Consider the following 16,385-nt stretch of genomic DNA (forward strand, 5'->3'; position numbering starts at 1 on the left):
TACCTTATGTTATGGATGAATTGAGGTGATACCCATTTAAAAATGTTCAACAATAAAAATTACTTAAGAAAAAAAATAAAAATACTTTTTTGGTTGTCATATTGTAGGGGCCCTAATTTTTAAATGTATCCATTTATAGAACTGTGTGATGGCTTGATTTTTGTGTAACAAACCACAGTTATTACTACTTTGATTTGGTTTATTATTATTTTTTTTCTTTTTGCAATACTTTTTGGCTCTACAAGGGGATTTCAAGATGTGATTGTTTGATCACATCAACAATATACTTTGCAAAATCTAAATTGTGTTTGATCAGGCCTCATCTTAGACAGGATGTAGGATATAGCAGACACAGAAGCCTTTTGTCGGGCCCCTGGTTGCCATAGCAACCCATCAACAAAGTGGCATTTGAGGAGTTAAAGTGCCGACATTGGCGCTTTGTCTGGTTTCAGTATTTGCAGTAGAAGCCTGGCTAATGGTTTTCTAACAACTGATATTTATCACCTAACCCCACAGGGCAGCTATTAAATGTCTTACCACGAAACTGGGGGGAAAAACTACTGGGACCTCAGCAATCATCAGAACAGGACCCCCTATTTTTCCTTACTCAAAACCACTGTGAAAATCATTGTTTTTAGTAATGTGGTAGTTTTATCACATACTGTCGCTCCATTTGATGCTTATAGGGTTTGTTGGAAGACAGTTTCCTATGATATATCTGGCAGCAGCTAAGGTGCGATGTCCGAATCCATATACAGAGAATAAAATCTATAATTTGACCGTTTCATCATTTGGTTCTGATTAATAAAATTATTAAAAAAGAAATCTAGCTAACACATTCCCTTCAAGATGGCTGGTGATGATCTGTTCTTGAGTGGAACCATTCAGTGTGACAAATATACAAGACAAAACAAGTACAAAAGTGAGAATCATTTATTTAGAATTGAAAATAAACAAAAAAAAAAGCATAATTGAAGATCACAAATTATAAAAGAGGTCTATAAATGTGATTACAAAAAATCATCTGTAAATCAATTTAAAAAAAAAAAAAAGCAATAGTCCCCTATTCTTCCCCGCTCTTAGGCCACGTGAACGCGTTGAATATTTGGTGAGTTTTTACCTCAGCATCTGCAAGTCTATGTGCACACGAGTATTTAATGAGATTATTACCGCAGTATGTGTAAGTCAAAATCAGGAGTGGAACAATCAGAGAAATATAATAGAAACACGAGCACCACTTCTGTATTTCTGACCCACTCCTGGATTTGGCTTATAAAAACAGGGTCAATGCAAAGTTAGTCCAGGAGATATAGAGTAGATCCCCTTAAAACCAAGCTTCAATTAATTATACAAAATTTTGCAGGGAGAAATGTACGTCGGGTTGGAAGGAAGTGGTGCCATCAATATTATCAGTAGCCGTCTTCATAGTCTTAGGTATTATGATGTATACCATAATGGTTTTGAAGTATATAGTCTGCACCTCTTGTGTATTTAAATCCACCTGTGGTACGCAACATATCTAGGGCTATGTATAATACTATTTTATATATCCACGGAGCAAGTAGCTACATTAACGTGTCCTAGCAAAAAAGCTTACAAAATATTATGATATTAATTTACCTGCTACAAGATTTTTGCATTAACTTACCTACACAGTTGTACGGCTTTTTTTTTTTTTTTTTTTACACATCCCCAGTCTTGTAGCCACCACCGTGGATATTTTAGATTTGTTTGCATTTTAATGTATATCAAATAAAACAACTTTTTTAAATCATCCATATCTAGGCTTCATTACTCTGAGCTTATTATCAATCTCCGATCAGTTTTATAGATAGAGATAAAAAAAAATTCACCAAATACTCAAGGTGTGCACATGGCCTTAGTGTCCAAAAGATAAAGCGTGTCAGTCTGTCACAATAAGACTGCATCCACACAAACCGCAGTTTGCATCAGAAACACAACACAAGAAATGGTTTCCTTTTCTGCTAATTAAATCTTGTCCGGTTTTACAAGACATATCAAAAAGGACCAACTGCTATCTAAGTAACCGCAGCCTCATTGGGTGAGCAAGCTGATTACCTAACACACGGAGGATAAATACTACACCATCTAAAAGTGATCAGGCATGAAAGCTGGGTACTGGATTCCTAACTATGGAGGATAGCCTAAATGCAGTCACTGCACAAAGATTTGCTCAAAATTCTACATTTATTATTATAAGGCACCGTAATGTTATGTTGACAAATATGTAAAATATATGTGCAATTATCAATTAAAGGTAGCAAATCTAAACTGGTTGTATAGTGCAATTCACATTTGGTCTGAAATTCTGTACAAAACCTAAACCAGATTAGATAGCTATGCAAGAAGAACGAATATGTGACCCAAAGACCAGATCCAGCTTAGAAGGCAAGGACTTAAATCACCTGACAAAAAGAGACCCCCTAGATCTGAAACATACACAGAACTGCAAAGTAGTGCCAACCCTGGCCTAGTCAGCATTTTCTCAGATCAGCACATACAGTAGAATCTTCACCCAACTGGAACATTTCATCAAATTTCTCTTTGTAACTTTAACGCGAGTTGTATAAAATGAGTTCCAAACAGATTTCTTTTCTTGACCCTATCTTCATCTTTTTACCAACTTTAGTTTACACCTTCTAGTTTCAGACTCCAGCCGTTTTCCACTGGGAAGACGCCAGGAGGGATGGTTGGTAGTTTCACAAGTAGACCAAATTTTGGATCCTGTTTCCAGGGCAATGTCCCAGTAAGACCCAACATGGACACCTGCGGGCAGAGAAATCCACAGAATACATTAAAAAATAAAGCAAAAATATATGCCTGCACATTGATAGTATTGAATTAAATGTACAGGTGCACAAATGCGCTATGTGACCAATATACAGACATACATACTCGATGTGTGAGCGCACTCAGATTAATGGGTACACAAATTCTAATATTGTTATACACATTAAATACGTAACATTTTTTGAAGAAAAAAAAAAAAAGTGCAAATGGCATCCAACCACGACAAGGTGTACATTGTGGTGGAGGTGGCTCCCCTCTAGGGCCCAGCATCCGTAGAAGCCATGTTTTCTAAGCAACGTTTTAGTTACAAGCTATGTGTGGTTTGCTTTCACTTTCCCAGTTCAGATGGGACCTTAAATTTTTAACGTGTATAGCAATAGTGTACTTCATGTATTCATTAGTCACAGTATGCTAATGGAACTAAGTTTTTGATGACTGTTGGCAACCATGGCACAGAGCCCCCCCAGATTCCCAGATTAAGGGCCCCGAAGCTGCGAGTACGCCCCTGATCGCCACCGTCAAACATGGTGGTGACAGCATCAAGCTATGGGGATGCTCTTCTTTAGCAGGGTCAGGGAAGATGGTCAGAGTTGATGTGAAGATTCATAGAGCTAAATACAGGGCAATCCTGGAGCAAAAGAACTTCCTGCAGGACAACGACCCTAAACACATTGCCAATGCTACAATGGAGTGGTTCAGATCAAAGCATATTTTTTGTGTGTGAATGGCCCGGTCACAGTCCGGACTGAAATAGAATCTGTGGCATGACTTGGAGATTGCTGTGCACAGACACTCCACATCCAATCTCACTGAGCTAGAGCGAGACTGTAAGGCTGGAGTCACACTTGCGATTAACTCGCACGAGTGCAATGCGAGAAAATCTCGCATTGCACTCGGACCAATGTTAATCAATGAGGCAGCTCAGATCTGCTATTTTTTTCTCAGTCCAAATCGGACAGAAACAAATCGCAGCATGCTGCGTTTTGGTGAGTTTCTTGCACGAGTCTCTTCAATTGTCAAATATATAGAAATAGGAAAACGGGTTTTAGCCGCGCTGAAAAACCACTGGTGCAGGATTAATGAAGAGGTTTCTTTTTTATTTCAGCATTTCCAACGCGTTTCAGAGACAAGGACCGTCTCCTTCCTCAGGGAAAAAAGAAATCATGCAGCTGTCTAACAGTCAAGTGTTAGAGTCTCTTCAATGAAAGTCTATGGGTGCGTGAAAAAAAAAAAAACCGATGTGACACGGATGGCACATACACCATCCTAGTGACATCCGTTTTTCTCAATACATTTCACGCATGTAGCAGAGAACACTGTAAATGCTCCTGTACATAACAGTACATGAGCATTTACACGCCCCCTGATGAATAAACCGAAACACGTGTTGTGTGTCCCACACTACCAACGGTAACCATTTCTTTCGATAGATATATATATATATATATATATATATATATATATATATCTATCTCTATCTATATATATCTATGCTGTAATAAGACTGTAGGCAATGATCAGACCGGTAATTATTGCCAGCGGTCTTTGCTAGACTTTGTTGTTTTTTTTTACTTGCTCCCTATAAAAAGGGAATAATTTGTACTTTTGGTGCAGTAATAGCAACCCCTAGTGACCTCTAATGGTAATTGACATATATTATTCTGCCCAGCGGACCTTGATTCCATAATATAGGAGACACTGGAGTTGTAACACACTTTGATATAAAAAAGTAAAGATCTATGTATGAATTTTCTAGCTATTTTTTTTAGTATATGTCTCAATATATATTGTATACTATGGTTCCGTTACATGTATATTTCTGAGGCATATGATTGTCCAAACAAACACTTGTGTAACAATAATATTTACTATCAATAAAAACCAGTTTGATATACTTGATTTTCAATTGTCTAATTGGGCTTTTTGATCGCTTCTTCCTCCCCACCTTCTCTGTAACAATACATGAGTAGCAGCTGCTGAGGAAAAAAACTGACAGCACACTGATGAAATGTGAGACGAAATCATGCTACTTCTAGCATGAGAATCGGACCGATTTTACACTCGCAAGTGTGATTCCAGCCTAAGGAAGAATTGGCAAAAATTTCAGCCTCTAGATGTGCAAAGCTGGTAGTAATTGCAGCAAAGAAGGGAATTTTGTTTACTTACCGTAAATTCCTTTTCTTCTAGCTCCAATTGGGAGACCCAGACAATTGGGGTGTATAGCTACTGCCTCTGGAGGCCGCACAAAGAACTACACTTAAAAGTGTAAGGCCCCTCCCCTTCTGGCTATACACCCTCCCGTAGGAGTACGGATTCCTCAGTTTTAGTACCAAAGCAAGAAGGAGGAAAGCCAATAACAGTTTCAAAAACAAATTCAATCCGATAACAAGATCGGAGAACTTAAGAAACAACATGAACAACATGTGCACCCGAAAAACGAAACCCTAAGAACAAATAGGGCGGGTGCTGGGTCTCCCAATTGGAGCTAGAAGAAAAGGAATTTACGGTAAGTAAACAAAATTCCCTTCTTCTTTTTCGCTCCTAATTGGGAGACCCAGACAGTGGGACGTCCAAAAGCAGTCCCTGGGTGGGTAAAAAGATACCACATGAACGGGCTGTCAGACAGCCTCTTCCTACAGGTGGGCCACCGCCGCCTGAAGGACCTGTCTACCTAGGCTGGCATCTGCCGAAGCGTAGGTATGCACTTGATAGTGTTTGGTAAACGTGTGCAGACTCGACCAGGTAGCCGCCTGGCACACTTGCTGAGCCGTAGCCTGATGCCGCAATGCCCAGGACGCACCCACGGCTCTGGTAGAATGGGCCTTCAGTCCAGATGGAATCGGAAGCCCAGCAGAACGGTATGTGTGAAGAATTGGTTCCTTGATCCACCGCGCCAGGGTGGATTTGGAAGCTTGCGATCCCTTATGCTGACCAGCGACTAGGACAAAGAGCGCATCAGAACGGCGTAGAGACGCCGTGCGAGAAATGTAAATCCTGAGTGCTCTCACCAGGTCCAACAGATGTAAACCCTTTTCAAATTGGTGAACTGGATGCGGACACAAAGATGGCAAAGTGATATCCTGATTGAGATGAAAGGAAGAAACCACCTTGGGAGAAAACTCTGGAATTGGACGCAGTACTACCTTGTCTTGGTGAAACACCAGGAAGGGAGATTTGCAAGATAACGCCGCTAGCTCGGACACTCTTCGAAGAGACGTGACCGCCACAAGAAAAACTACCTTTTGTGAAAGCCGAGAAAGGGAAACCTCTTTCAAAGGCTCGAAAGGCGGCTTCTGGAGAGCAATGAGAACCTTGTTCAGATCCCAGGGTTCCAATGGCCGTCTGTAAGGAGGAACGATATGAGAAACTCCTTGGAGAAACGTGCGTACTTTAGAAAGCCGTGCCAAGCGCTTCTGAAAGAATACGGATAGCGCGGAGACTTGACCCTTAAGAGAGCTAAGCGACAAACCTTTTTCCAACCCAGACTGCAGGAAGGAAAGAAAAATTGGCAATGCAAATGGCCAGGGAGAAAACCCTTGAGCCAAGCACCACGCTAAGAATATCTTCCACGTCCTGTGATAGATCTTAGCTGAGGATGGTTTTCTAGCCTGTCTCATTGTGGCAACAACTTCATGAGATAAACCTGAGGCCGCTAGGATCCAGGACTCAATGGCCACACAGTCAGGTTCAGGGCCGCAGAATTCAGATGGAAAAACGGCCCTTGAGACAGCAAATCTGGACGGTCTGGTAGTGTCCACAGTTGGCCTACCGTGAGATGCCACAGATCCGGGTACCACGACCTTCTTGGCCAATCTGGAGCGACGAGTATGGCTCGATGGCAGTCGGACCTGATTTTCCGGAGAACTCTGGGTAACAATGCTAGAGGTGGGAACACATAGGGGAGTCGGAATTGCGACCAATCCTGAACCAAGGCGTCTGCCGCCAGTGCTCGGTGATCGTGAGACCGTGCCATGAAAACTGGGACCTTGTTGTTGTGCCGTGACGCCATCAGATCGACGTCCGGCGTCCCCCAGCGGCAACAGATCTGCTGAAACACGTCCGGGTGAAGGGACCATTCTCCTGCGTCCATGCCCTGGCGACTGAGAAAGTCTGCTTCCCAGTTTTCCACGCCTGGGATGTGAACTGCGGATATGGTGGACGCTCTGCTTTCCACCCACGTCAAAATCCGCTGGACTTCTTGAAAAGCTTGGCGACTGCGTGTTCCCCCTTGGTGGTTGATGTACGCCACCGCCGTGGAATTGTCCGACTGGATCCGAATCTGCTTGCCTTCCAGTCATTGTTGGAAGGCTCGCAGGGCAAGATAGATTGCTCTGATTTCCAGAACATTGATCTGCAGGGTGGACTCTTCCTGAGTCCACGTCCCCTGAGCCCTGTGGTGGAGAAACACCGCTCCCCACCCTGATAGGCTCGCATCCGTCGTGACCACTGCCCAGGACGGGGGAAGGAACGACTTTCCCTGTGACAATGAGGTGGGGAGAAGCCACCAACGCAGAGAGTCCTTGGCAGTCTGAGAGAGGGAGACAGTCCTGTCGAGGGACGTCGATTTCCCATCCCATTGGCGTAGAATGTCCCATTGTAGAGGGCGCAGATGAAACTGCGCGAACGGGACTGCCTCCATTGCTGCTACCATCTTTCCTAGGAAATGCATGAGGCGCCTCAGTGAGTGCGACTGGCTCTGAAGGAGAGATTGCACTCCAGTCCGTAGCGAGCACTGCTTGTCCAGTGGAAGCTTCACTATCGCTGAGAGAGTATGAAACTCCATGCCAAGATAAGTCAGAGATTGGGTCGGGGTTAGATGAGACTTTGGAAAGTTGATAATCCACCCGAAACTCTGGAGAGTGTCTAGTGCCACCTTCAGACTGTGCTGGCATGCCTCTTGAGAGGGTGCCTTTATAAGCAGGTCGTCTAGATACGGGATGACCGAGTGACCCTGCGAGTGCAGAACAGCTACTACTGCTGCCATGACTTTGGTGAAGACCCGGGGGGCTGTTGCCAGACCGAAAGGTAACGCTACGAACTGCAGGTGTTCGTCGTGTATGACGAAGCGTAGGAAACGCTGATGCTCTGGTGCAATCGGCACGTGGAGATACGCATCTTTGATATCTATTGATGCTAGAAAATCTCCTTGAGACATTGAGGCTATGACGGAGCGTAGGGATTCCATCCGGAACCTCCTGACTTTTACGTGTCTGTTGAGCAACTTTAGATCCAGGACGGGTCGATACGATCCGTCCTTTTTTGGGACCACAAACAGATTGGAGTAAAAACCGTGACCCTGTTCCTGAAGAGGGACGGAGGTCACCACTCCTTCCGCCTTTAGAGCGGCCACCGCCTGCAACAGAGCATCGGCTCGGTCTGGTGGTGGAGAAGTTCTGAAGAAACGAGTTGGCGGACGAGAACTGAACTCTATCCTGTACCCGTGAGACAGAATATCCCTCACCCAACGGTCTTTGACGCGTGACAGCCAAATGTCGCCAAAGTGGGAAAGCCTCCCACCGACCGCGGGTGTGGGAATCGGAGACTGCAAGTCAGGAGGACGCCGTCTTGGCAACGGTTCCTCCGGCTGTCCTTTTTGGGCGTGACTGAGACCTCCAAGAATCTGAGCGTCTCTGGTCTTTTTTGACGAGGCGAATTGGGACCTGCCCGGTCCTCGAAAGGACCGATAACCAGACTGACCCTTCCTCTGTTGGGGTTTGTTTTGTCTGTGTTGCGGTAAGGATGAGTCCTTACCCTTGGAGTGTTTGATGATTTCATCCAAACGCTCTCCAAACAATCGGTCACGAGAAAAAGGCAAATTGGTTAAGCACTTCTTGGAATGAGAATCTGCTTTCCAATGTCTTAACCACAGGGCCCTACGCAAAACAACGGAGTTGGCTGACGCCACTGCCGTGCGGCTTGTAGCGTCAAGAACAGCATTAATCGCGTACGACGCGAATGCCGCCATTTGCGAGGTCAATGGTGCTACCTGCGGGGCAAATGCACGTGTGACTGAGTCGACTTGCGCAAGCCCGGCTGAGATAGCTTGGAGTGCCCATACGGCCGCAAAAGATGGCGCTAACGACGCTCCAATCGCTTCATAGATGGATTTCAGCCAGAGCTCCATCTGCCTGTCAGTGGCATCTTTAAGTGCCGCTCCATCTTCAACTGCAACCAAGGATCTAGCTGCAAGCCTGGAAATTGGAGGATCCACTTTTGGACACTGGGTCCAACCCTTGACCACCTCAGGGGGAAAAGGATAGCGTGTATCTTTAAGCCGTTTAGAAAAACGCCTTTCAGGATAAGCGTGGGGTTTCTGGATTGCGTCTCTAAAGTCAGCGTGGTCCAGAAAAGTGCTTAATGTACGCTTAGGGTATCTGAAATGGATTCTCTCGTGCTGCGAAGCTGACTCCTCTACAAGAGGAGCTGGTGGGGAAATATTTAACATCTTATTGATGTTAAATATAAAATCATTAACTATGGCGTCACCATCTGGTGTATCTAGATTGAGAGCGGTCCCAGGATCAGAATCCTGATCAGTTACGTCCGCCTCATCACCCATAGATTCATCTCGCTGGGATCCTGACCATTGAGATGAATGTGAAGGCCCGTCATAGCGAGCCCGCTTAGGCTGCCCGGGGCCATCGTCCGAGTCAGAGTCTTCACCCTGAGGTGTATGTGCCCGTCCCGGAGCTTGGAGGTAATTCAGCTGAGGTGGACCAGGGGGCAATGATTGCACAGTGTCCGTGGCCTGAAGTACAGGCCTAGCTCGCAATGTGTCAAGAATTTGTGACATAGTGAGAGACATTCTGTCAGCAAAAGCTGCAAACTCAGTTCCTGTCACCTGGACAGCATTCACAGGTGGTACACCCTGGGTCACGTCCAGCAGAGGTCCCGACTGTGCAAGCGCCGCAGGGGCCGAGCACTGCACACAATGGGGGTCCGTGGAGCCTGCCGGTAGAAAAGTCCCACATGCGGTGCAGGAAGCATATAATGTCTGTGCCTTGGCACCCTTGCGTTTTACGGACGACATGCTGCTGGCTCTCTGCAATGTGAGAGAGTCTATAGCCAAAGGGCGACCAGCGCTATGCAATACAAAGTATTTGTAGAAACAAAATACTAAGAATACTACTGGCACAAGAGGGGGTGAGCCCTGAGGGCTGCTTACCGCCCGCTGAATAGCGGGTAAGAGGCGCAGAATTCCTTGTCTGGGTCTCCCCGGCTCCCCTCTGCAGCTCAGCGTGTCAGCAGGAATGGCTGCCGGCGTCTGTGGAGAGGGGCGGTCCGTGGGAGTTCCTAAACAAAAGTGCGGGAAACAGTGTCCCCTCTGTGCCGATTGTGAGGGCTGGAGTATGTAAAAACGACTCCAGCCCTCGGCGCTGATGCACTGACCAGCGTCCCGCCCCTCTCCTGACTGGCAGGTCTGGGGGCGGGAACGAACGGAAGCAGGCCGCAAAAGCCGGGGACTCGAGTTATCAGCGCGGCCGCCGTAAAAGCGCGGCCCGCGCTGAAGTCCCCGGCGCACCACAAGTGCCAGCCGCGCCGCAGTCCCAGCGGCCGGCGCGACCGATTCCCAGAAGTGTGCCTGCTTCAGCGAAGCTGAATGAGGCCATGGCACAAGCGCCGCAGCGCTGATGTCCCCGGCGCACTACAACACCCAGCATGCTGCGGTGTGAGCGCCAAATGCACGGGGACACAGAGTACCTTGAGGAAGCAGGGCCATGTCCCTGATGTACTCCGCTGCATCCAGCATCTTCTCCAGGGGCTGTAGATGGAGCACGGTCTCAGTGCCTGGAGACCAGTAAATCCCACTTCACCCAGAGCCCTGTAAAAAGGGATGGGGAAGGAATCAGCATGTGGGCTCCTGCCGCCGTACCCGCAATGGGTACCTCAACCTTACAAACACCTCCGACATACAGTGGGGTGAGAAGGGAGCATGCTGGGAGCCCTGTATGGGCCCTCTTTTCTTCCATCCGACATAGTCAGCAGCTGCTGCTGACTAAAAACAATGGAGCTATGCGTGCGTGTCTGACCTCCTGCGCACAAAGCTAAAACTGAGGAATCCGTACTCCTACGGGAGGGTGTATAGCCAGAAGGGGAGGGGCCTTACACTTTTAAGTGTAGTTCTTTGTGCGGCCTCCAGAGGCAGTAGCTATACACCCACTGTCTGGGTCTCCCAATTAGGAGCGAAAAAGAAAGGTAATTCTAAAAAAGTATTGACTCAGGGGGGGCTGAATACAAACAAATGCACTTCATAATATTCAGATCTAGACCTTTCAAATGTTTAGAAAACCATTTATCAATTCCTCTATACTTCACAAATACTTCCTACTTCGTGTTGGCAAAAAAAAAAAAACACTTAAGTTTGGGGGTGTAACAGGAAAAAAAAAAATGTGGAAAAGTTCATAGGGTATGAATGCTGCTTTAAAGGCTGGGTGTGTGTGTGTGTGACTAATTATATATATATATATATATATATATATATATATATATATATATATATATATATATATATATATATATATATATATATATATATATATATATACCGTATTTTTCGGACCATAAGACGCACTTTTTTCCCTCAAATGTTGGGGGAAAGTTGGGGGTGCGTCTTATGGTCTGACTATAGGGCTGCGGCTGGGAATGAGGGTGCTGCAGGTCATCGGGGGCACGAGCAGGCAGCAGCAGCGCCTGCCGTGACCACGTGGGCCCGCTCATTACATATGCACGCCCATCCTCCCGCCCATCTCTCAGCGCTGAAGCCGGCACTGACAGGTGGGCGGGAGGACGAGCGGGGACGCGCGCATAGCAAAGAGCCGGCCGCATGATCACCCCTGGCAATTACAGCCTGGAGTGATCATGTGCGGCTGTATTCACTGCCCCCCGCGCGTCATTACCAGCGCGGGGTGCAGTGAATCAGTACACTCACCCATCCCAGTGTGTGGAGCCGTCCCCCTGCTGCACGCTATGTCTTCCTGTCTGTGCCGGTCAGCTGATCTGTGCTGAGCCGGTCAGCTGATCTGTGCTGAGCTGGTCAGCTGATCGGCACAGACAGGAAGACATCGCGATGCAGCAGGGGAACGGCTCCACACACACAGATCAGCGTGCCAGAGAGGAAGATGTGATCGGTGCTGGAGGGAGTGAGGAAAAGGTGAGTATAAACGTTTATTTTTCTTCTCTGTGCTATAGGATACAGGCCATATACCAGGATGGTATATGAGCACGATGGGGGCATATAGCAGGATGGGAGTATATGAGCAGGAGGGATGGGGGGGTATGTGAACAGGCTGGATGGGGGGGGGGGTATGTGAACAGGCTGGATGGGGGGGGTATGTGAACAGGCTGGATGGGAGGGGGTATGTGAACAGGCTGGATGGGGGGGGGATGTGAACAGGCTGGATGGGGGGGGGGGTATGTGAACAGGCTGGATGGGGGGGGGGGTATGTGAACAGGCTGGATGGGGGGGGTATGTGAACAGGCTGGATGGGGGGGGGGTATGTGAACAGGCTGGATGGGGGGGGGTATGTGAACAGGCTGGATGGGGGGGGTATGTGAACAGGCTGGATGGGGGGGGTATGTGGACAGGCTGGATGGGGGGGTATGTGGACAGGCTGGATGGGGGGGGGGGTATGTGAACAGTGAACAGGCTGGATGGGGGGGGTATGTGAACAGGCTGGATGGGGGGGGGTATGTGAACAGGCTGGATGGGGGGGGGGTATGTGAACAGGCTGGATGGGGGGGTATGTGAACAGGCTGGATGGGGGGGGTATGTGAACAGGCTGGATGGGGGGTATGTGAACAGGCTGGATGGGGGGGGGTATGTGAACAGGCTGGATGGGGGGGTATGTGAACAGGCTGGATGGGGGGGGTATGTGAACAGGCTGGATGGGGGGGTATGTGAACAGGCTGGATGGGGGGGGTATGTGAACAGGCTGGATGGGGGGGGTATGTGAACAGGCTGGATGGGGGGGGTATGTGAACAGGCTGGATGGGGGGGGTATGTGAACAGGCTGGATGGGGGGGGTATGTGAACAGGCTGGATGGGGGGGTATGTGAACAGGCTGGATGGGGGGGGTATGTGAACAGGCTGGATGGGGGGGGGTATGTGAACAGGCTGGATGGGGGTTTATAGCAGGATCATATACAAGGCAGGAGGATCATTACCAGGATGGGGTACCTTAGTAGAGAATTTGGGGACATTACCCCCATAACAGTGTCAGCAGCAGATCCTCGCCCCATAACAGTGTGTCATGACCACATTTTTTGCTTAAAGTTTTATTTTCCCATTTTCCTCCTCTAAAACCAGGGTGCGTCTTATAGTCCGAAAAATACGGTATATATATATATATATATAATTAGTGCTGGCCAAAAGTATTGGCACCCCTGCAATTCTGTCTGATAATTCTCAGTGTCTTCTTGAAAATTATTGCAATCACAAATTCTTTGGTATTATTATCTTCATTTATTTTGCTTGCAATGAAAAAACACAAATGAGAATGAAACAAAAATCAAATCATTGATCATTTCACACAAAACTCCAAAAATGGGCCAGACAAAAGTATTGGCACCCTTAGCCTAATACTTGGTTGCACAACCTTTAGCCAAAATAACTGCGAACAACCGCTTCCGGTAACCATCAATGAGTTTCTTACAATACTCTCCTGGAATTTTAGACCATTCTTCTTTGGCAAACTGCTCCAGGTCCATGAGATTTGAAGGGTGCCTTCTCCAAACTGCCATTTTGAGATCTCTCCACAGGTGTTCTATATGATTCAGGTCTGGACTCATTGCTGGCCACTTTAGTCTCCAGTGCTTTCTATCAAACCATTTTCTAGTGCTTTTTTAAGTGTGTTTTGGGTCATTCTCCTGCTGGAAGACCCATGACCTCTGAGGGAGACCCAGCTTTCTCACACTGGGCCCTACATTATGCTGCAAAATTTGTTGGTAGTCTTCAGACTTCATAATGCCATGCACACGGTCAAGCAGTCCAGTGCCAGAGGCAGCAAAGCAACCCCAAAACATCAGGGAACCTCCGCCATGTTTGACTGTAGGGACCGTGTTCTTTTCTTTGAATGCCTCTTTTTTTTCCTGTAAACTCTATGTTGATGGCTTTTCCCAAAAAGCTCTACTTTTGTCTCATCTGACCAGAGAACATTCTTCCAAAACGTTTTAGGCTCTCAGGTAAGTTTTGGCAAACTCCAGCCTGGCTTTTTTTTATCTCGGGGTAAGAAGTGGGGTCTTCCTGGGTATCCTACCATACAGTCCCTTTTCATTCAGACACCGACGGATAGTACGGGTTGACACTCTTGTACCCTCAGACTGCAGGGCAGCTTGAACTTGTTTGGATGTTAGTCGAGGTTCTTTATCCACCATCCATACAATCTTGTGTTGAAATCGCTCGTCAATTTTTCTTTTCCTTCCACATCTAGGGAGGTTAGCCAGTGCCATGGGCTTTAAACTTCTTGATGACACTGCGCACCGTAGACACAGGAACTTTCAGGTCTTTGGAGACGGACTTGTAGCCTTGAGATTGCTCATGCGTCCTCACAATTTGGATTCTCAAGTCCTCAGACAGTTCTTTGGTCTTCTTTCTTTTCTCCATGCTCAATGTGGCACACACAAGGACACAGGTTGAGTCAACTTTAATCCATGTCAACTGGCTGCAAGTGTGATTTAGTTATTGCCAACACCTGTTTGGTGCCACAGGTAAGTTACAGGTGCTGTTAATTACACAAATTAGAAAAGCATCACATGATTTTCCATCAGTGCCAATACTTTTGTCCACACCTTTTTTATGTTTGGTGTGGAATTATATCCAATTTGGCTTTATGACAATTTTTTTTTATTTTTTTCATTGAAGACAAATTAAATGAAGATAATAATACCAAAGAATTTGTGATTCAATCATTTTCAGGAAGAAACAGTATTATCTGACAGAATTGCAGGGGTGCCAATACGTTTGGCCAGCACTGTATATATTACACACACACACACACACACACACACACACTCTAAGATATACATATTTTCTATGTATATGAATAGAAGAATTATATAAAGGGAAAAACAGTATTTGTTTTGTTTACTACAAACTGATATTCCATAGTCAGTTTTCCCATACCCTCATTAAGGAAAACAGGACATCATTGCTGTTGTCTGCTGCCACCAAGAGGCGGACACAGGCAACTATATTTTTTAATAAATAATTTCCTCTTCCCCAGGAAAATACATCTGACCTACTAGCAGCATGCTACTCTGTTTAGCCACATGTCACATATGAGGCAAAAACAAACCTGGGATCCAGACCTGTTTCTACCTCTGGTTTTTCCTGTATCATTCTAAATTCTCTTCATTTAGGTTTAGGTTAAGAGATCATGAATTAGAATGGGTCACTGACCACTGCTGACTGTTTTCTCTGTTATTCACTTTCTGTATGCTCTCTCGAAAGGTTGGCAGAACCATAATACATGACACAGACAACAATCAGGTGCCCGGTCTGACGGTCCGCAGAGTCTTACATCTAGGTGCAGCCATCCTGCTTTCTCATTTCGTGGCTGAACTAACCTAAGTGTCCCAGATCTTGGCTCCTGTCATGGAGCATCAGCCTATGTCCTCTGGCGACTGACCAGAATGAGTCAGATCAAACAGCTACTCCGCACCAGCATGGCAGATCACATAAGTGGATAAGGCAGACTTGACAGAGTTAATAATCCAAATCTCTTCCAGAATGCATTCTTTACCCGCCGGGTTCTAGTAGCTTAAAAATTAGAGCTCAATGTTGATGAACGGTAATGTCTTGTGATTCTTCCAACAGCCTTGGACAGTAAAATGTCAGAAAACCACCACCCAGCTAATGAGGTTAGCATCAATTGGCAGAATATGACAAGGAATACGAAGAAAGGATCGGACCTGGCAAATACTATATTAGAGATTGGCATGAAAGACTGAGCAATCCAAGGAAAAGACAGACTTGTCCCAAAGAAACATAAGCAGGGGCCTGGAGAGGATCTGAGCAAAAGAAATCGCCTTTATGTCAACCAACATTTTGCCCCAGATGTTCATGCAGACATGTAGGGGGTACAGCAACTGCCATCTCTATGGATGAATGTTGGTCTAGAGAACAGTCTTTCTTTATGGGTTAAAAACCTTTTGCACAGGCAGTGTTAATTTCTATATTGTAACTGGAGACTAGTAGTGATAAGCGAGCACTAAGATGCTCGATTACTCGGTACTCGACACGAGCAGGTTGGACGCTTGGACGGGCTCGACTCGATTACCGAATATAAAGGAAGTAAATGGGAAACCAAGCATTTTTCCGGATGATTCTTCTGGACAATTTATCACTCTTCCCATTGACTTCCATTACACTCAGTAATCGAATCGAGCCCGTCCAAGCGTCCAACCTGTTTGTTTCAAGTACCCAGTGTCAAGGGAGGAATTTTTCTCACATCACTCCTGCCCTCCCGTACATTCCTTTTGTGTGAACATTACTGATAAGAGTTTATAACTTCACATTCTGGCTTCATCATCTTTAGTTAACTCCTTCATGATTATACAACTTTGAATTATACTAT

The 16,385-nt window shown here is 46.2% G+C and overlaps 1 protein-coding gene across 1 annotated transcript in view; it reads right to left on the reverse strand.

Annotated features, from left to right (window-relative positions):
- Nucleotides 1-915: 915 nt before the first annotated feature.
- The window catches only part of FUCA1 (alpha-L-fucosidase 1), a 76,243-nt gene continuing 60,773 nt past the window's right edge, over nucleotides 916-16,385 (reverse strand). The window contains exon 8 of the mRNA XM_075336204.1: nucleotides 916-2,787. Coding sequence (XP_075192319.1) covers nucleotides 2,647-2,787 — 141 coding nt within the window. The 3' untranslated portion in view covers nucleotides 916-2,646. The remainder of the gene's footprint in view (nucleotides 2,788-16,385) is intronic.

This window comes from Anomaloglossus baeobatrachus, chromosome 2 (genome assembly GCF_048569485.1).
Source record: "Anomaloglossus baeobatrachus isolate aAnoBae1 chromosome 2, aAnoBae1.hap1, whole genome shotgun sequence".
Lineage (NCBI taxonomy): Eukaryota > Metazoa > Chordata > Amphibia > Anura > Aromobatidae > Anomaloglossus > Anomaloglossus baeobatrachus.